The 22,707-nt window shown below is 34.5% G+C and overlaps 2 protein-coding genes across 4 annotated transcripts in view; one reads left to right on the forward strand and one right to left on the reverse strand.

Moving 5' to 3' along the window:
• Positions 1–21,566, reverse strand: part of LOC108762692 (Smg6 nonsense mediated mRNA decay factor) — a 111,997-nt gene extending 90,431 nt beyond the window's left edge. Inside the window, exons 1-17 of one of the 3 annotated variants that reach the window (XM_018509806.1) lie at positions 21,517–21,566; positions 19,762–20,218; positions 19,354–19,636; positions 18,968–19,243; positions 18,596–18,855; positions 18,293–18,490; positions 18,078–18,213; positions 17,834–18,006; positions 17,496–17,729; positions 16,937–17,275; positions 16,698–16,865; positions 16,065–16,589; positions 15,856–15,934; positions 15,665–15,775; positions 15,568–15,579; positions 14,288–14,512; positions 13,874–13,935 (exon numbers count right to left, since the gene is read on the reverse strand). In XM_018509806.1, the coding sequence (XP_018365308.1) occupies positions 13,874–13,935; positions 14,288–14,512; positions 15,568–15,579; positions 15,665–15,775; positions 15,856–15,934; positions 16,065–16,589; positions 16,698–16,865; positions 16,937–17,275; positions 17,496–17,729; positions 17,834–18,006; positions 18,078–18,213; positions 18,293–18,490; positions 18,596–18,855; positions 18,968–19,243; positions 19,354–19,636; positions 19,762–20,218; positions 21,517–21,565 (3,587 nt within the window). In that variant the 5' untranslated portion in view covers position 21,566. Of the gene's footprint in view, positions 1–13,873; positions 13,936–14,287; positions 14,513–15,567; positions 15,580–15,664; positions 15,776–15,855; positions 15,935–16,064; positions 16,590–16,697; positions 16,866–16,936; positions 17,276–17,495; positions 17,730–17,833; positions 18,007–18,077; positions 18,214–18,292; positions 18,491–18,595; positions 18,859–18,967; positions 19,244–19,353; positions 19,637–19,761; positions 20,219–21,516 lie in introns of all 3 variants that reach the window. The other 2 variants (XM_018509805.1, XM_018509808.1) reach the window with 2 other exon arrangements.
• Positions 779–1,767, forward strand: LOC108762693 (uncharacterized). The gene is made up of 4 exons (XM_018509809.1): positions 779–1,038; positions 1,121–1,243; positions 1,341–1,431; positions 1,624–1,767. The coding sequence occupies exons 1-4, from the start codon at positions 779–781 to the stop codon at positions 1,765–1,767; spliced, it is 618 nt and encodes a 205-aa protein (XP_018365311.1).
• Positions 21,567–22,707: the final 1,141 nt, after the last annotated feature.

Below are 22,707 nucleotides of genomic sequence, written 5' to 3' on the forward strand. Positions count from 1 at the left end.
TACATTTTATACTAACATTTACATTCTGCTCTAGTATTCTGATACCTCAGGTAAAACGCTTACGAGAAAACAATTCACGATAAATTATATTTATATCCTCGAATTAGTCATTATAATTTTTTTCCTTTAATAAAAACTTTGATGAATTAATGTTGCACAATATTAATCCTAATATAGTTAATGTATGTGTTAATTGCCTCGAATATCAATGAGATAATAGAAAGTATAACAGCAGCGATGATCAGTATAATATTCAGTTATAAAATAGCAAGTTTAATGTTTGACAAAAATGTAAGTAATAATTTTAACAAATTTAATGTTACCGTGACGTCATCAAACTGTGTGTTTCTTCTTTAAATCATTAGTATAATAAAAAATATACAAACGTATATTACATAGATAAAGTCTTGTCTTAAGATAATAGAGGAAGATTGGCTGTCGTTAAATACAGATGTAGAAAGGTCTATTCTGCAACGTCACACTGAATACGGACAATATCTGTCGACATCTTATGCAGGTACATCATAGAAAATCTATAAGGTGTACTTTTTAAAGATGCGTACTGATTGATCTACATAACGGTACATTTTTTACTTTCGTAGTTTCTTAAATTTGTCATTTATTTTTTTTAATCTTAAAACTTGTATAAGTATATGTTATAAAAAAGATGTTCTTCGTAATTCGAAGCAAACGTTTTTAAATCAAGGAAGACTTTTAAAGAGGTCATAAAAATGTATAAAAATAATTCACTAATATATACTATATTTGTCTAGTTTTCATGCATATGACACAAGTTTTTTACTTGCTCAAACCAGTCATCCTGACGCTCTTAGAAACCGATATCGCAAATTCTACAAAAACAATTACATCAAAGTTGCCATTTCATGTCGAGTACGGTGTGGACATAGACCGATACTTCTATCCAATAACAATTCACTGTTATCTAGCCGTCTTCGCTCACGTATTTAGTACAATTGCGGTTGACTCTTTATATTGTATATTGATCCAGCATGCCTGTGGGATGTTCTCCATCATTGGGTAAAAATATCAGGTTTCACAACTAACAGTCACAAACTAAGATAAGAGTATTTCTTGCACCAACATTTTAGTGCGCTTCCAGACATTTGCTAGAGGAAATTGGTAAAAATAATGATATTAATTTTCATCTGAAGCGAAATAAAATACAAGACGATGATTACAAAAAGGCATTGGATTGCTTGCGTAGACATCTACAAGCAATAGAGTGCGTATTAATAAAAATGTGCAATAAATATCGATTAAAAATATAATATCAATTCTCTATGTTGCTTGTTTTCATGCTTGGATTCACGATTTTGTAGATTCGCGGAATTAATAGAGTCTACGTATACAAAGATATTTCTAATCAGCGTTAATCTAAATATGGTTGGTGGAAGTATGACCGGTATACATGTATGCATTAATCTTTATACTCTATATTTTACAGAAAATAAAAAATTTCATATAATTCGATTACAATTAATACGTACTTCATAAGAACAATAGTTACACTTTCAATAACGCAATTTTCGGAATATCGGATATAACCGCAGCAACGAAAAAATTAAAGATAGTCTCTTCAAAGGAATTAAATTTGTATTTCAGATGGTAATGAATTTAGGCAAAGGTGCTAGGGAGATAGCAGCACCTATGGCTATTTATATTGCGCAACTTGTCCATATCTTTCTCCAATTCTGGCAAGCACAGTTTCTGTTAGATTACAGTATTGTTCCATGCGAATCTATGTAAGAATGCAGGTTTTTCTCTATCTTATCATTAATTGTTATATTTGGTATGATACACGAACCTTGTTTTGCATTACAGCTGCAGAGGAAACTGGTATTATACTTCAAAGAGATGTCAAAACCTTTTTCTTTTAATTATGAGTAGAACTATATCACCGTGCAGAATAACTGCCGGTAAAATTATAACTTTATCAATTGAAAGCTTTAGTGCAGTAAGTAAAAAAGTTGCATTATTATTTTTAAATTATGGATCTTTAAAAACCACAACGTGTCTTTAATGATATCGATTCTTTATATAACTTCAGATAAAATCATAAAAGATTATGTAACACTGAATCTTTATCTTCTAAAGGTTTTGAAAACAATGATGTCTTATTTTACGATGCTACGTTCCTTCCAGTAATGATGCCATTACATCGAAGTAACATAATTAATAATACGTCGTTAGCGTAATAAAATTGAGTATAAAATTTTTCTTCGTACTTATCTCATGTCAGTATTATAATAATAATATAACTAACACTGAGTTAATTTAAAAATAAGTCTATACATTTAATTCACATTTCATCACATATACAACATATTGTTTATATTCTACATCAATTTCATTTATATATAATATATCAATTTTTACAACGTAAGAAAATTATGCTATATCTCATGTTCCATTATTTTTTTTTACTTCTATTTACTTTATCCATATATTTTGAACTATTTAAAAAAAATGTATAGTTGTTTTGGAAGATGAAAAAACGTCCGATAAGTTCAGTCAATTTTGTTCTCGAGAAATTATTCGATAAACATCTAAATAATTTTTAAAATTGTTCAAAAATCACGATTGATTTTGCAAATCATTATATTTCATGAGACTGATTCCAATAAGCTAGAGTATCTTTCAGCAGGCTGAATGAATCGTAGCCGAGAACGTGCCACTTCGCCACACAGAAAGATAGAAGGAGAGAGAAAGAGAGCGCCAAGTTGCACCGTTCTATGCCAACGTACCGTTATTACGTACTCTCGATTAAACTCCGAAGAATGGCTAAGTAATCGCTTAACCCCTTCGGCTCCCGTGGCTTCTTTGCGTAATGAATCACTCGGATCGCGTCCCTCGGCCGAAGAAGCGAAATATCGAACTCTACAGAGATACGACAGTCGCTGATAGGCCTCGATCGTAAGTCTGGTGCTTCTTTCGAGGGTAGAGAATGCCGAAGAGGCACCATTCCCATCGCGTCTGTATGCCGCGAGCGATAAACGCGGCTGCTGAAATCGGACACCTCTAAGCGCAGCCAGCGGCGCGGATCAAGGCGCACTCACACGCTCGTTTGCCCGCTTCGTTGTTCGATCGTCGAAAAAGACCGTTAGCCGCCGACTGAAATCAAGTTGGTACGCTACCATCCCACATCACGTAGTATAATCGTCCGTATTTATTCGCGCCATTACCGGTGCCGATGATGCCGCGGTCCCGAACGAGAGTGTAAAACGTGACAAGGCGAAGTGCAATTCTGCGCAAGCATGCCACCTCTTTGGCACCGCTTAAAGATACGACTTCGTCATCGTAATTTGAAAATCGACTAACAAAATAATATTACAATATTCAATATATTATCTTTTATATTTGACAAAAGGTTCTCGTAAGAATTAAACTAGAAAAAAAAATTGCATCAAATATTTTCTTCAATTTTTTACTTGAGACTGGAATTAAATTAGAATTGCTTCATTCCTCTCTTTGCTTGGGGAGGAACACTCAAACTATTTTATTTAATTTTAAATTCAAGTGCAATTATCATATTCAACGCTTGCGACGCTGCTTCAAGTTCATGAATATTAAATAATAATGTGTATAAATGCTTTCATTATGGAAAATTAAAAGAAACATTAAGATAACGACATGCTCTTACATAAATATAAATAATTTCAAAAATATTTTTTAATTTTTAGAAAAATCGAAATTATGTATTACAAACAAAACTTTTGATGTTACAGAAAATTATACAGTTTTTGCTGGTATCTAGATGAAATTATCTAGATAATCAAGATTAAATGGTTTCATCTTATCTTCATTAGAATGTATATTATCTTCATCTGTATCTTAGATAAAAAAGATGGTATCTTTTTTCGAATTATCTAGATAATTAGATCTTAATCTTATTGTTAGATAATTTGAAAAAAGGTAACACTTTTTATTATGTAAAGTACAAATAAAAATAATATACATTCTAGTGAAGATAAGATGAAGTCATTTCATCTAGAGATACCAGTAAACTATATATAAATCATATTTTTATTATCGTGTGTAATACATATTAAAACATTTCTATACTAAAAATTTAACAGTAAAAAAAATAATGTGTAAGCGTTTAAACACAAATTCATTTTTAATACGATGTCAGCATAATAGACGCTACTGACACGAAGATGAACGGATGCGAGTAACTAGTAATTTTCATATTACTCAAGCATAATCGTAAATCTGTATAGCGTTAATACCACTTAGCCAGATACATTATGGTATCGGATCTGCTCGTAACTCCGTGATCATCGATTTCTTTATCTTGCTTTACAACTCTCGCGGCAGATCGAACGGCCTCGTTCGCAATAATGCACGGCAACTAAGAGTCGTATCTGCGACCAATCGATCGTAGAGATAACGATGATAAACTTACAGCGGATCGATCGCGATCAATCCATGAAAGCTTCGAAGTAGCGACGCTGGTCAATTAACTAACAGTTTTTTTATGTACGCTAAGAATACAATTATCATAGGCTAGAAAAAAAATTCACTTATTAAGTCTGTTGTATTAGCAAAGCAACTGCTCTCACAAGCAAGAAACAAAATAAGCGTTATCATTGCCTTCACGTCCAATACCACTGTCGATGCAGTATTGAAATCTCTATGCTATGATAAAATTATCGCAAGATTTACGAGATGACTTTTCCAGTTACATCTCGAAAAACTTTTATTTTAAACAAAATTAAAGTAATCTCTTTTAAAAAATTACGTCAAAAAACTCTACTTTGCTTTTTTGCAAAGATTCAAAGAAAAAATAATTAATCTATGTGAAATGTAAGAATTAGCATATAATTAATAGAGCACAAATCAAAATATAAAAAGTATAATAAATAATCAGTAAATGTCATACTATTAATAATATAATAATTCGAAAGGCTAATTTAATACTACGTCTTTAAAGGTACTCGTTTGAACTAGAATTATCTGGACATGGATCATAATCATGGTCATGATCGAGGAAGATACAAGGATCCTTTAGTTAAGTTCGCTTAAGGACCAATTGCGATGTCGCTGTGTTTAATTAAGCAGATTTATTTTCTTTGTCAAAATAAGATAACGAATCACTGTAATCGAGCCGCTTAACCAAATTGTCGGTAACTATCTATCCTATGTAGGCTACACGCCCTATGGTACAAGACGATACACTGCTAAGCAACGCCAACATTAAGGAGCCCCTTCGGCAGCCCGTGTTTGTCCCATCGACATCGACGGACAGGCTCTATGACTAACAAGTTTGCACTTTAACGCATAACGGGGCATTCCGCCGTGTACGATAGATCATGGTCCATGACCCACGGATTGCGTGGGCTGGCCACCATAATCATTCCTCGCCTCGATACAGCGACGCGGCGGCGATGCGGTACCACGAGCATTAAGTTTCCGACTCTTCTTCTTCTTCTTCTTCATCTTCTTCTTCTTCACTGCCTTTCATTCCCACTCCCGCTCAATCTCAATCGCACTATCTCCCGCATCGAACTCACTCCTCTCGCGATGGCGAAGCCAATTTCGTCGCTTCGATCGAGAGATAATCACGCCACGTGACTAATCTCTTCAGAGACAGTTATTTTGCATTAGATTAACGAATTATATACAAGTACATAATTTGATTTAGTATAAAAAATTGTTTATTATATTAACCCTTCATGAGCACATGCACTGAGTCTTTTTTTTACACAGGCGAAATTTTATTCTCAAGTTTCTTGGCACAAATTTTAATTTTTATTAAGCAAAGATTTTAACATTTAAGTTAAATAACTATTTGGCAATGTAACAGAGATGTTGAAAAGTAATCTTGAATTTTTTTAGTTTTAAAGCCTAAAACAGTAAAAAAATTTCGACTGGACAAAAAAGACTCAGGAATATCTACGGAGTAAGTAAAAATATATGTGCCCACGAAGGGTCAATTATTGATATAAAATACATTTGACAAGATGATTAAAAATATATCTGCATATTTTTTCAAATAAATCTGTTAAATATCGTAAATATATACAAAAATCGTTTTCCCTGAAGAAATTAGCGCAGACGTTCAGGGCAAGGGTAACCTCAGCAGTTTTGTAAGAAAATGCAAGTCTGAACGAAATAGTGCGTAACTTTGTGCACACGAGGTATTCGCGAGTGGTACAGGTTGTACCAACCGCGAAGATTAATTTAGCCGCGGCTATAAATAAACGTCGGATAGATAATAAATCGTCCCGCAAAATACGCAGCGCAGATAAATAGATACCTTCGGGGTAACAAAATTCCTTCGCTTTTTCATCGCGGTCGCGCGATTACACATAATTAATCGATCCGGCGCGACATTGGTCAGGGGTACCGCGTCGCATTCAGATCCTGCGATCCGCTCGTAATAGAAATGTAATCCCGGGTTATTGGATTTTATCTAGATTGCAAAATCTAAATGACTCAATCGCTGAAGACGGTGCATAATCGCGGAACGCGTATCAAAAATGATTACGACTAATACGTCGCTGCCGTAATCATTCTCATTAGCATAATTATCATTATTTATTGGATAGCAATAATATCATCTGAAGTCACGTGAACGTAACGTAGCTTCACAAACGGGATACCGACGTCATGCATTTTACTTGGAGAATCAATTATAAGTAATGATACGGCACGCAAATGACACGAACGACGCGCGGACCGCTCTGATTAAGCACTGTCGAGAGGAAATACACGACGACATAAATTGTAGGCTGCAATCGAGCGAGACGATATAAGTGTCAAGGACGTTTTTCATATCGTCACAGATTTTTCTTTGCTGTTATATTATACCTACTTCGTAATAAGCAGATAAGATTTATTACGCTTACTCCCAACGTATTCACTCTACAGCCCCGTGTGATCGAAAAATCAAGAGGAAGAACCAATTAAACTTAGGCATGTATACGTTTCTTAAGAATAGCAAAAAGAGAACGTTTAAATTACATATCTTAGATATCGTTTTAAATTAGAAACATAATATCGCATCGTTTTCAATTATAATAATCTATAAATAATAATTATATGACGTGTGAAGCTTTTAAATTACTTGAAGATATAATTTAAAATGTTATTGGTTAAAAATCTTCTCGTCTTTTATTGTTTCTCTATTCAAATTTCTTTTTCACATCGCAAAAACGATTCAGCTATAGAAAATCTGTTTTAAAAATTAATTTTTAACTGAATTTGTAGATATTGACGCAAACTTCTTTTATCTCAATCTTTAATTATATCGCAAGTCTCTTAAAGTTTTCAGTCGTTTCACACCTCGAACCGGTAGACTCGATAGCTCGATCGAAGTTAAATGGCTACGAAGAAGCCCGACGAAATGTATCGTATAATCTGATCGTCCTTGCCAGCAATGCAAAGACACATAAGCGACGGCATAATGAGCCATTAGCTCAAGAGTGTCGATGATAGAGCCTGATACTACACCCGCTATCGCTTCGTAAACTAAATGCGCCATGAACGACATTAAAACGCGTGTTCCCCGACGCTTTAACGCTCCGAGAGTGAACATCGTTTAATCATCGATTATCACGAATTCTCTATCTTCGTGCGAAATGTATAGTAAAATGAGCAAACGAAAATTTAGAAGATACGCAAATATATTAAACACACGATGCACGATGCGAGAAATGAGATGACTCAAGAATAATATTAAACAATATTAAACACAGAATTTCTTTAACAATTTAAACAAAAAATAACATTAAAATTTTCATTTTATACAATAATTGCACAATCGTACGAAAGTTATTCCTCCTCTTTTATAACATTCGTACATTAAAAGCAAAATAGTAGGCATGGCAATTGGCATGATTCAAAAAACTTAAAATATTGATATAAATAACTTTTAAATATATCAATAAATTTTATCGTTATTAAATTAATATTTTGATTTATAAATATATTCATATTTAAATATAATATATCTTATGAATATAAAATTATATTCATATTTTATACAAATATAAATATATTCATATTTTTAGTAAATTCCAATACTAGTAATTATTAAAACTCAAAAAATTTACGTGATATTTATAATGGCGGAAAGTGTTTAGTAATAATTATTTTTAATTCAAAATGTTACATTACATTCGTTATTTTTAATTATTTCTATTGTCGCTCAACATATCATTAATTTAACTAAAGCAATGGAGTTAAAAAATTCAAAAAATTATTTTAAAAATGATTCAAATTTAATTTATTATTTACTACACGGAAAGAACGGTTTTGTTAAAATATCTATAAATTTAGCTAAATACAAACCTAAAAATAATTTTGTTCGAAAATATCAAAATAATTATATAGAACACTTAAACTGGTTGCTGAAATACTAAAACTTTTTGCAGAATTATCATCAATGTTTAAGCATCCTATATAATTATTTTGATAGTCCAAAGAATATTATTAGATTTGAATCTTGCTAAATTTGTATAGATACTTCAGCAAAATCATTTTTCGTGTAAGCACGTACGTTAATATAGACGTTATTTACTTCGAAACTAACCACAGAAATGGATGGATTTATATTTTAATACATGGAAGTATCAAATTAAATGTTATTTTTAACTCAAGAAATTACTTCTTTGATATCTAACGTAAAATCGAATCTATGAAGATATCCAGAAGTTACTATTGAAGTTATAAGGCAAAATTAATTCTCATTTATAATAGATTCGCATTTATGTAATGCGAGAAAACGATTTATGTAAAACACGAGCTTTGGCCGAGTAGCTAAATTATGCGATGACGGTAAAACCGTCGTCGCGTAATTTATCGTACATCGAAAAAACAATCTGGTAATAACTGTCAAATGTTAAGTGAAATAAATTCAATCAAATGTTTAATTAATATGCATAAAAAATAATTTTACTTTTCTAAATATTTAGTAATTATAATAAAAAAAAACAATTAATTATATCATTACGTTCAATAATATTTACTAACATTTAAAAAATGTTTGGTTACATTAATCGAATATTTAATTGAAATGATTTCACTCAGCATTTGGTAGCTATTATAAGACTCTTTTCTCAGTGTATCGACGAGTCGAAAATCTGATGAAATTTCTCCGGGGATTGGAGAAAAGTGGTTATCGAGAACGATCGGAACAAACGGGAGAATCCAGATGATCGCGATGCGTATGTGCGGTCCGCAGTGTACGCCGAGGAAGATAGCCGGGCCGGGTAGTCGGGTTCTGGTCCGCGAGGCTGCGGTATCCGACGAGGAGGGTGCCCTTGAAGCGGGCGGGGTCGTCACTCGCAGGGCCGCGGGTAAACGACCATCGGAAACCCATGTGTGTTACCAGCCGGGGCTCGCGGAGCCTTATAGCGTAGCTTTACTTACTCGCACTACTTAACTTTCTGAATGTGTATGCGCGTCTCACGCTGATCTTCCCCACCCCCCTTTCTCTCCATTTCCCTCTCCTCTCTCGCGAGAAGCACCACCGTGGACCACGAGAAAACCTACCTTGCCCATCTACCACTACCCACCAGTGGAAGCGCCGACCGACCGGCGACCACTTCTCTCTTGCCTTACGAGTGTTACGAAACGATTCCTGCCGTCTTCCTTCATGCTGCCAATTTATAGGTTTAATTACCGCCTTGTGGCGCAGTGCTCGCGATTCTCGTCGAGTAAAAATACGAAGTTGGATCATACGACGATGTTAAAAGCGATTTAATCCGTCGGACTACTATATTAATCGACGATAAGCGATTTGTTCGCTTAAGATTATCGACTATCAAAGACGAGCATATGTTGGTAAAGCGCACTTGCGCTTTAGACAAATGTTTAACTCTTTCGCTGTAATCATGGTTATATCTCTTGTTACTTATGATGTACAGACATAATATAATCAGAAAGAAAAGATTAAAACTTTAGCATGTAAAGTCGAAATATTAGTAGGAAGTAGTAATGTGCATTCCTTATGTAAATAGTATCCACATTAATCTCATTTTCAATGATATATTCGCTGAATTATCTTTTTCAACATTCTTTCGACATATTTAAAAAAAGTATTTTTTTAATATAAGGGAAAAAAGTTCAATCTAAAAAAATTATTAAAATAGCACAGAGAAAACAATTTCCAACAATCACACAAAAATTAGATTGCTCTAATTTTGTGTTTGTTAAAAAGCATTTTTTTTTTGTCATTTATAACATGGAAAAGATAATATTGCTGAAATATCTAAAAATTTAGCTAAAGATACAGATATAACAATAATTTTGTTGAACCATCAAAATAATTATATACGATGCTCAAACTATAATTGCTAGAATGTCAAAACTTTTTGTAGCATTGTTCATTGATGCTCGAGATTCCTACGTAATTATTTTTAGATCTATATCTAGTTAAATTTGTAGATAGGTACACTGAAAAAAAAATATAGTCAATTTTAATAAATATTTAGTTCAATACTGCCAACTAAACATTTACTTAAATAAATATTTGTTCAGTGAAAAAAAAGATTGTTAAATCAAATTAATATTTCTTATATCAAATAAATATATCTTTATATTTAATACATATTTAGTTGGCAGTATTCAACTAAATATTTATTAAAATCGACTATATTTTTTTCAGTGTACTTCAACAAAATCATTCTTTCCGTATAATATATTATGTGTATTCATGAGCTCAAAATCAATAATTCACATATTATTCGAATAGAATAGTTTTTTTTTTTTACAAATTTCTCATCCTAAATTTCTCTGTCAAAAATGTCAAACAATTTAATTTTTTTTGTTACATCTGCAAATTTGGATTATTCGTATTAAAACATTTATATTCATTCTTTCTTATAATTGGTATTTTACTTCCTTAAAATTAATTAATGCCTTTTAATCAACATAAATTAATCTTACAAACTCAATCAACGTCAGTAACTATGTTACAGATTTCGGCTCCGGAGGATTAAATAAATTTGCGATCGAAATTTTCATAAAAAATAAGATTTAAAAATTACTACTTAAATGGAAAAAACCTATCAAGGCCACACACATAATAACAAAATTATCTTAATTGCTAAAAATTGTTCATATCAAAATGTAATTTCATCTACGATCTAAAAGAAAAAAATGACAAAAATTTCGGATTCTGTTCTCAGCGAAAAAATTCACTCAAAAAAAAAAAGGAGGAAAGATTCAGTGGCAAGCGGAAAGCGCGATAGCATGATGGAGAGGAAATGGTCCGCGATGGGCCGTGTTGTACGAGGGCAACCTTGGGCATAACTCGGTAGGGTCGGACGTACTACGGTGCTCCTACAGCCAGTAATGAGCCAAATCCATTACGGCAGCAGGAGCAGGAGCAGGAGCAGGAGCAGCAACCAGCAGCCAGCAACACCGTAAGCCAACCATACTACGCGCGTCTAACTCTGCACGGTCTCTCCCATCGTCCTCTCCTTCCCCGGCCATCCGCTTACCATCCACCCATTCGCGATCTGTACATATGCCTATGCCACGCACGTACCGTGTCGTTAACAAGCCCCTAACCAATGGCACCGGTTCGGTACCGATTCCAATTATAGACCGCGTTAGAGTGCATTCTACGTAGCTCCAAGTGGCGCATATAGAGTACCGGAGTTAACATCCCATACCTCTTCTGCTCCTTTTTCTTCCACCCCTCCTGCACCCTCTTCGCTTCTTTTGCCGGTTCCAATCGCGGAAATGATCGCGTTGCTCTACCCATTGCTCGGATAAGTTGATAATTTACGAGAGTCGGAAATTCGCGGGGCGATTTCATCGCCGATGAGTTATCGTGGAGAAAACGCGGTAAGCGACGTGGTGGTCTCGCGGGGGTATCGCGCAAGGTGTACTCGCAAGGTCACAACGCGCGACCGGGGACAACATCCCCCCCGCAGTTCACCACCGTCGCCGCTGTCGACGTTGCGGTCGGTGGTGGCGCCACGCAATTGTCAATTAACATTTTTACCGACGCGCAAGAAAACATGAAGCTACGTACCGTAAAGCCGGGTACGTACATGCCCGTGGTTGGTCCGCGCTCGACGGGGTTCCGTGGGGTCATGAAAACGATGCGCGTGGGTATACAGGGCCCCGACTACCAGCATTCGGCAACGATCGCCAATGGACGAATAATACATGCATTCATTTATATTTATTTTTAGACTAACATGCAACATTCCTTAACTAGAGGCGCACTCCTTTCAATTTCAAGTTCCTGCGAAACGGAGCTAACAAGTTGCGATTAATTTTAAAACGTCCATTTTTATTTTGATTTTTGAGACAAAGAACAGAATCTGACATTGCGTTAAACATACCAAAATTGAATGGAATAAGAAAATTTTTTACAAATTAAAATTAAAAAATATATGATCTCGAAATATGGACAAAAAATCGATAAAGAATTCACGTTGTATTTATAAATGAAACACGTTGTATTTATAAAAGATTAGGAATCTTTGGGAATCTCTTTAAGAAATATATTATACAGACGCATATCTCCGAATATTCACTTCTAGGCATCGCTTAAGAAAACAACAAGGACTCGTTTTTTCATTCGTAAATTCGCGAGACACTATTAATGCCATTATTAATGTGCATAATATTCCTTTCCAATTTATTTTTCTCCTGCTAATCGAGCTGCACCGGCCGACCGGACGCGATCCATAGCACAATATTTCTGGATTAGTCGGTTTAGATTAAATTCCATGACGCTCTAACGGCGCGAATAATATCCCGTTCGTGCGAGATCGACGATAATTTATAAACTTGCCGAGGTGCAGCCTAGAACTTTTAAGCGATCCACCATTTCTGGCTCGATCGTGATATCGGGGTTGTTCTGATTATTTATTGTAGGAATTTATTTATTCATGTAGTTGCCTTACTTTACTGAGAATATGTTACTAACTCATAAAGTCAGAATATTAATAACCAATTCTGAACTTACTATGAAAGTGCTATAAGATTTATACATCAAATCAAAGCACGTACACTTCTTTACCGGATTCTTATCTAATGATTAGAATTTTATTAGATAATTATATTAATAAAGATATTTGATAGATAATTATATTAGTAAAGATAAGTTTTGTTAGTTATCTGAAATTATAAATAAAATTAAAAAATGTGTATACATATAAATAAATTTGCTAAGACATATATCTTAGCAAATACCTTAGAACACCAAACACATTCGTTTATTTAATAATTATTAATTTAATTTTATATATTTTTTAAACATTTTTACTTTATATTAAATGATATTGATTGCATTCGAAAACGTCGTCCGAGTGCCCTAGTGCGTCATTTTATTTTTATCGTTCATTAGATGTAAAACAAAGATAAAATGACACACTCGAGCACTCGAGTGAAGTTTCTTATTCATCTGCTTTGCACAAATCTGACATGTAACTTTTGCAAATTGTAAATTTAAAAAAGCCATAATAGTAAAATATTATAATGCATGAATGACTCTACGAGAGAATGTCAACTAAGAAATGTATGTATGTTATTCCAGTGATGCGAAACTGGACAAAATCAAAAGGTATACATTAGTTTTATCAATCTTTATCAGACACAAGTGGAATACGAAACGATTTGTTCCGCTTGACAGAATTTGTAATGAACGCGTCGTTGAGATATGTAACGATTGAGATACAAGCTGAATGTATCTATGAACCGCATGAGATGCAAATATCGGGCAGTTGGCCAATCTACAGCAATAAGCTACTTGCTCGATAGCGATAAGCAAATCTTTAAATGACTGAAAGAGTACAATCGCCGACCAACGGTTTACGCTCTTTTCTCTCATCAGAAAAAAATATCAAAAAATATCGTGCAAAAATATCAATAATAAAACACTCACCCTATCTTGGTGATAAGCTTTCCGTGAACATGAAGGTACGAAGTGACAAACCGCTTGTTCACCTAACAAAAAAAAATACAAAACTCTAAAACGAGATATATAAATAAAATAATTATATATCACATACTTATTAAAAATATATTAATAATTTTATCAAAAGCATATACCAACAGTATGTGTATATCAATAAGTTTTTAACAGGCTAATGTTTAAGATAAATATTAATCATATAATTATCATTATTTATCGATTTTATATGAACAAATTTTTTTAATCATACACAGCAAAAGTTTTCAGATAATTCTGCATTTGCTTAATAGATGCGTTGCACTTAAAGTACGAGAGATATACACTGTAGAATTATAGCTTTCAGAAACTGTTAGACAAATACGATGTCGCAGCAGAAATGGATACCTCGACACTCGTTAATTGCGATAACTCCTCCAAGTCGCTTGCGTGGGACAATCTCGCTTCGTTGGCGGCGCTCGTTGTACGTCGTACCCGCCTACCGTCACCTGGATGAATCCATGTCTCTCTCCTCAGTCCACCGCCAATGATGTTCGCACCTTCCTTTTCCTTCATCCTCGCTCGCTCCTTTGACTCCCTTTCCTCCTTCCGTTTACGTTCGATAGACTCGTACTAAGAATATTTCGTTTACTGAGAGAATACCTCTACCATGTATACCTGATGCATTTACAATGCATCGTGTAACGGATGCAATGCATGATATAAACTGGCGGTTATAATTATCGGTATATGTTACATTTGCCGTTATATGCACATCTTCGCCATGTATGTACAAGTGTAAAAGATACGAGCACTGCATGACACTATGCACGGTGTCCCGTAACCAAATATCTACCTAATTTATAGACTCTTCAGTGAAGATTTAATTCGTAATTTAATTTTCGTACTATTTATATGTATAAAAAATATATATATGTGTATTAAATAATTTTATTAATTTCCGTTCAAAATTTTATTATTGGAGTGTAGACGAAACGGTGGTAGCGGGACTCCTTTTATATAGTCAGCTAGGCATACAAAGAGTGTCCATCGGACAATGTTTGTATTCCTCATTTGTACAAGTTCCCGCATCTATGATAAGTGCATGCTAACGAAATGTACAAAACTCTAGTGAAGATAAGAAAAGTCTCCAACTTGAATTTACAGCGAAGCATTTCTGAAAATTTAACGTTGGCTTTCTTACAAACAAGCACTCTCAAAAATGCTACAGGCATATTGTTAGCAGATTTTGTGTTCTTGTGTGAATGTCTCCAGAAATATGTGGTGCCGCCCACCTTTCTATATTATTATTTGGAATATATTTCCTTTCTGTATAGTGTTTTTAATCTTTTATTAAAGCTAACATTCGCATAAACGATTATTACAAAACAATAGCTATGCAGAAGTGTATTTAGCTAATGGAGCAGATATATGCAAAATATTTAATGTCGTGATATTAATTAAATTGCAAAAGGCATTAATTCGCCACATTTGCTATCAAGAGTTATTAGAATATAAAGGTTCTAAGAGCACAGATGGATTGAAAAATCAAGGCTCTAAAAAGCGTAAAATAGAAAATCCAATGTAACGAGCAATAAAATAATAAACAGATAAAAAAGCCTTGACCAAATAAATAAATGATGAATGAACATCTAGAGAGTTCACACCAAGTATCAAAATTTACTTACATAATGTAGATACTGGCGGCAAAAGAAAATCAAAATATTATTAACGTTAGTATAAATACAAACGGTTTAACAATACGCGTTTCATAAATTCCCTTACCTTTTTTCTATTTTCATCGAAGAGCCCGATCAAACTTTCTCTGGCAGAATGAAAAGGATTGGACGCCATAAGAGATCGCATGTAATAATATACGGCATCTAACTTTCGTCTCTGAAAACACGAAAAAATATTTAAAAATATATTTATACATTAAATTACATTCATCATAAATGTAATTTCTAAATACATACTGCATAATGTGCCAGTAAAGCAAGTTGATTATAAGGTCTGCCATTTTTAGGATTGATTTGCTGTGCTTTCAAGTACCACCTGTACAGAAAGAAATAGAGAAAAAAATTAAATCCAATATATTGAGTCCTTAAAATTATTATTGCTGTATGAATGTGTGTGTCGTGTGTTTGTGCGTGCGTGCATGCGTGTGTATGTAATAAACACTTACTGCCTAGATTTTCCATAATTGCTCGTTTCATTTGCTTGCTCCTTGTATCTCGCCAAGTCTCCCAAAAATAAAAATATCTTTTGAGCGCTAACTAAGGCCAGACCCAAGAGTCCAAGACCCTTAGGTAGACTCAATGATGCAAGAAACGCGTCTAATTTGAACTGATACGTAGTCTCGAGAGTAGCCAGTAAACTTTCCAGATAAGTGGTACCCTCATCAATGATATTTAACATTATCTGCTTATAACGTTCTCGTCCTTCCGAGTTCTCTTTAGGCATCGCTTTTCGCAGCATCTCAATCAGATTATAAAATAATATCTTCCAAAAGTGTTGCTCAACGTTCTCCGCTTGGCAGAATTTGATATCAGTCTCGAGCAAGATCTTTAAGCTCTGTTGAAGAAAATGCCGTATGTACGAAACTCTATCCAAACGCGAGGTAAAGCCACCGGAACTTATTATCCATTGTAATTCCAGATCGGCACGTTCTATGTCCAATAAAAGGCAGTGATTCTTTGCTGAATGAAAACTAAAAAAAATTTAATAGTATTTAAATATTTATATATATATATATATATTTACAACAAAAGCCAAGAATTATATAATCCATATGTAAGAAAAATTGAACAATATGTACCTAGCAGAAAACGGTTCATACCACGAAGGTCTCACATTTCCGATTTGATCGTTCATATATGGTGGTGGCATACCGTCCAATTGGGCACCATGAAAAGAGTAATGTGGTGATGTGATACCTACGTTAGATTGAAATACTGGAACGCTTGAGACTTGCATGTCACTATCCCTTAAAGAGAAAAATCGCTGTTTATTAATTCCTATGATAATATATCGCAAGAACAAAAAAAGAAATGTTACCTTTGAACAGCTGCTCTACTTCCGGGTGAGGTAATAACAATAGGTTTATGTGGATTATTAGGGTCAAACAGCGTTCTCTGCTGTTGCTGCCCGGTTCCTTGTTGAGAAGTTGTAGCTGTCTGATTAGGAGACGACTGACTAGTCTCATTAGGCAAGATCAAGACACCCGGGGCATTACTATATCCCGTCGGAGACGATCGGTGTACTGTCGAGTTTGAATTCACACTCGAAAGTGGAGCGGTGTGGGAAGAAACTTTAGGAGTTTGTCTTCCGTCATCTGACTCGCAAGTCGATATCTTTCTACCTGTTCTCCAATCTTCATCTAAGTATCTATCAGTTCTGGAATAAAATATTTGCAATATAATTTGAGTTTTATATTTTGCAAGCTACTTTTGTCTATTGTATTTATATTTATGTTGACTATGTTCTATTGTATCATATTTTATGTCTATTACTCTGTTAATGTGTAGTCTTTTCATATAGCTCTTTGCAATAAACTAAATTAAATTAAATTAAATATCTAAAAATTGCGTAATAATTTAATTTTTTTAATAAATACCTGCGCCTGTGAAGATCGTCAAAGTTTCTATAATTGTTACCATAATTTCTATCTTTACTCGATTCTCGGCTACGTTGAATGATATTACGTCTCCTGTGGTCGTATCGCCTACTACTACTACTACTATTATTGTTATTATTCTTTTGATTATTGTTATAGTTATCATTCTCTCTGTTCTGTTGATTTTTTTGACGTTCGCGGCTGTTACCTCGTCCTTTATCTCGGCTACTGCCACTACAATAATTTAGAGTATAATCTCGTTACACAAAGAATTCTTCAACATTTGTGATTATTTTTTAAAAGATAAATGTAGATAAAAATAATTAAATCGTGCTTACCGATCGGCATCACGATGTTTATCACGTTTTTTTTTTTTACGTCGCCTATGACTTTCGCCTACAGCCTGACTTCGCAGCACACTTGTGCTTTCCCGTATGCTTAATACGGATGAACTACGACTCAAATGTTCCTGTTCTAACTTTTCATTTAATTCAACTTCTTCACTCCAATCCTAGTATAATTATATATATTTATTATTCAATTCGTTATATTACATATCAATTCATCAATCAATGTACTTACAAATGTCTCAGATGTGGTATAAGATGATTTGTTACACGACTCGTTTTTCATGGAACTAAGATTCGTGTTTTGTTGATTATTCTGCTTGTTCATATTCGAATTGTATTCGTAGGCGTTACTGGTGATTGTTCTTTGCCTTAATTAATAAAAGCTATGTCATCGAGTGCATACAAAAGTATAAGTAAAGAGAAATGATTTTATAAATATTTAGTTACATGTTACTAGTGCGATCGTCTATTGGTGATATTGCGCTTCTGCGATGATTCTCAGGTGATCTGTGACCTCTATTCGAATTTGATTGCGAAGTTGCAGGCGATGCAGATAAAGGCGGAGGCATCATTACGCTATCGGCACGACTTAAGCTTTCCATGCTTGTATACATAGTACTATTGCTACCACGGCGATCGTAAGACCTGTTATTCATAAATTTTGTAAGATTCAACAGATGAAAGTTTCAACAGATAATGTTCATATGACTGCTTAAACGAAAAATCCAATATAATAATATATAATTGTACCGTATATTGTTTATGTATTCTTGGCTAGGAGTATGAGATCTGGAACTTGGAGCCGAATATTGGTCGGGTGTAACAGACCTAAAAATACTACCGGCTGTACCATCAAGTTCCTCGGGTCTAAGTCTACCTCTACCTCTGCTTCTCGTTGGAACGGTGTTAGTCCAATTAGATTGTGGGGATTGCAACGACCCAGATGGTGGCAAATTTTGCATAGTTTGTGAATGCTGCATAGATGATGGATAATTATAACTGGATAAACCCTGCTAAAATATATATTATAATCCATATGTTACTTTAATTATAAATCATTATACTAGAAACCAATATTCATAAAATATAAAAAAAATTAATCAGCATTAAACAAATTTTTACCTGAAATGTAATGCTGCTACCATTCCAGGAGTCCTCTGCGGACGTACCTGGAGTGTTACTAGATAATGCATATCCATTATCAAGGAGATATTTCTTTTGGAATCGTGGTGGCAAGAGATCTAACTTAATATTTTTCGACAAGGTGTCTTTCGGATTGCGTCGACCTGACGGTGGCTTTCCTTGAAACTTATCCAAATGCCCAACAGGCTCTACACTGCGAGTGTCTCGCGTACGATTAAAATCATTCTGGTTGGTCAAAGATAAAGGTTCCGAGCCCTAATAATACGTAAAAAAAATATTTTTCACAGTAAATTATATACAAATTTTTATATTATAATTTTATAATCTATGATTATCATTGTAAAATCTTATTTCAAATCACAGACCTGTCTAACTTCACGTGAATTATCCTTTCGATTAACACAGTTTCTAACGGATACTGGCGATTCGGTTCGCCAATAACGTTCTCCATTCTCATTTGCATGACGATGTCGACGATTACCCGAATATCGTTTACTAGTGTCATCTCTACTTCTGCCTTCACTTTCATTGTCTCGCATGGTGTGACTACTCGCACGATTGCGATCGCTTTTGTGATTACGATTTGAATGTGAATCGCGATCGTTACTCTCTTCTCTCTCTCGTTCCCATGTAGTATGGCTGGGAGATCTAATAGAATTCAATAGCTTATATTAAAATAATGTAATAAACACTACTAAAAAATAATATAATTGTCGCATTACTTTTCCTATATAAGCTTCTTAAATCAATGGGAAAAGTCATAATTACTTTACCTGTTGATTCCATCCTGTTCAGCCATTGCTTCTTTCACTTTTTTCGGTACATATAGCAACTGTTCAGGTTTCCTATTTTTCTTTTTTGGGTCATTTCTACCTGCTCCTCTGCCAGAGTTATTACCAGGGCTTTGTACTGATTCGCTATTGCTGCTATTTCTATAGTTAATATGGGTATTGTCCAATTTTTTAGCTACATTATCGATTTGTGATAGAGGTGGACTATTTTGTGCCTGATTTGCTCTATTAGGTTGTGACTGTCTTGGATGATACTGGACGGAGGTCGATCTAAATTTTTCTTGTGAGCCATTTTCAGTACTGTATTCGTCAGCAGTGCTGTTAAATCTGCCCGACTTACGTAAAGGACCACATCCTGGTCTGTATAAGGGCTGAGGTGCTCTATTTCCTCCGGCACGTATCTCTGATTTTTCCTTCTCTGATTTAGAAGTCTTTAATTCTGAAAATTGTTATCATGATAATGTTAATTTAAAAAATCAAGTTTGTCAATCAATTTCTTCATTACATTCACACAAATGTTTTATTCAAATATTTTATATGTATAGTTATCATTTTATCAATCATATATAAATTACGAAATTATTTCATAATTATATAATTTTAGTACAGGAATATATATATATATATATATATATATATTATATTTACACATGCAATAACATATGTATCATAATAATAGTTTCTATTTTAATTGTACTTTTTCAATATTTATATAGTTTAACATAGTATTATAAAGACTGATCTGATCTGATAAAAATGATATTAAGCCAACACTCGTGCATGTAATTTCTTATTTAGGTCCAGTTTCACAACTCATGATTAACTCTTAACTAAGGTTCAATTTGTTTCTCATCTCTTTCCAATGCTAGAATTGGAAAAAGATAATGAATAAGTTGAATCTTGATTAAGAATTAACCGTAAGTTGTGAAACTGGGTCTTAGATACATCATTATACATAAAATAACTATGGCATCATTCTTTCTATAACACATTTTGAATACTTATTCAAATTATAATAATACATACAGGAAGTTCAACTAAAAAGATCAGGCAATGTTAAGCTTGTTCTTTTTAGCTGACTTCTTATACATCGTTCCTCTGTTTCTTTCCATGTTCCAGAGAAAAAGAGAAAGGATAAACTATATAAGAAGCTCAACACAGGTCAGCTAAAAAGAAAAGATCTAATGGATATTATACAAAATGTTGACATAAAAGTAGACAAAGAAAAATCCAACTTGTACATCTAATGTGTCTCACTCGTAGCTCAAAAGTTTCACATCTAAGGTCTATTCCTCGTCGGGTGCAGCGAAGTCAATGAACTCGCGGAGCGAAATACTAACTTTTACGGAAGTATACGGTTTATATATGTTGACACTCGACGACGCCGGAATTTATACTAAGGGGAACGTCTCTCTACGGATGAGAACAGTCCCAATCGGAAACAAAACGTAGATCAACAGCGCGGAATCTGCCCCGTCGAGCGAGGCTCATTGCGATCGCTGGAATCAGTCGTCGCGTCGCTTAAACGCCATAAAATAACGCGACATTGCAGTGTATGCTTAGGTTTGCTTGTAGGTTAGCTACGTATAGTGAGGTTAATTTCGCACGTCAGGTCCGATCAAGTCGCGCGGAAAGATCGTAAAATTGGCCCGAAGTTGGGCACGCGAGAATGCCAGCGACGGCGCGATGTCGTTCAATCGCTCCGTACGGGAAATAATAACATTTTCGCCAAGGTACCTTGTGAAATTTCTTCCGAATTTCTGCATCCTTTGTTGCAACCCGCCATGTTGAAATGCAATCGCGTGAATGCGCGTGAAGTTAAAATTTTTCTACCGCAGCGACGTCCGCGAACGTAAAGAACCGAGACCGAGATGTCGTGCCGCCTATTTTCGTCAGGAAACTAAAGTCACTAGATTAACAAAGAGAGCTTTCCAATTGCAATATCCCTAGACACTCTCTTGCACACGGCGACACAAGTTGCGCTCCAATTGTCGGTTATGCTGGATTTACACTGCATCCGATTTGCGTCGTACGACTCTCTGCAACCAATCAGAAAACAGGATTCCGATGATACGAGGCAAAATCCATCGAATCCTGTTTTCTGATTAGTTGCAAAGCGTCGTACGACGCAAATCGGATCCAGTGTGAATCCAGCATTAAGCAATTGAAAAGCACCCAAAGTACCGCGACGAGAAAATTCACTCATTTAGCATTTGGACCCAAAATGGCGTCGAAGTGCTATCCTAAGGGCCATTTCACACAACTTGTAGAGCCGCATAATCATATGTATAAAGAAAATTATACAATCACATTTCTGTCATAAAGGCAAACGTAAACTACAATGGATGATTTTCTTTATGCATATATTTATGCGGCTATGCAAGTTTACGTGGAATGGCCCTAAGGCCGAAATCAGGCTATGCATTGAAGATTGAGATTGAAGATTAAAGATTGAAATTTCACCAATGAGGACAAAGAAATTCTGACTCCTTTTGTTCTGATTGGTCAAATTTCAATGGGTGCTTTCCATTTGATGACACAAGTCGACATAAGTCGACGCAAGTGTTGTTCTACCTTTGTCACTCTCTGAATGTCAACAAGGATAGAACGACGCATGTGTCGACTGTAATAAAATAGAAAGAGATGGAACTATTTCTATATTTTTCTATTTCATTACAGTTACTAAGCTGGTTAAGTTAACTGAGCTTGGTGAAAGTGGCCCTCAGTTAACTTAACTAGGACGGTCAGTCTATCGGAATTAACTAATCGCATTTGTTATTTTGTTTGAAGACAGATGGCGATTGGTCATTTCCGATGGACTAACCGGCCTAGTTTACTGAGCTTGGTGAAAGTGGCCCTTAAAAGGACGGAAATCCATACAGAGGTCTGGAAGAAGAAGAACCTGATTCTGTTATTATCGAAAATGCC

This window comes from Trachymyrmex cornetzi, unplaced genomic scaffold (assembly GCF_001594075.2).
Source record: "Trachymyrmex cornetzi isolate Tcor2-1 unplaced genomic scaffold, Tcor1.1 scaffold316, whole genome shotgun sequence".
In the NCBI taxonomy this organism is placed as follows: domain Eukaryota; kingdom Metazoa; phylum Arthropoda; class Insecta; order Hymenoptera; family Formicidae; genus Trachymyrmex; species Trachymyrmex cornetzi.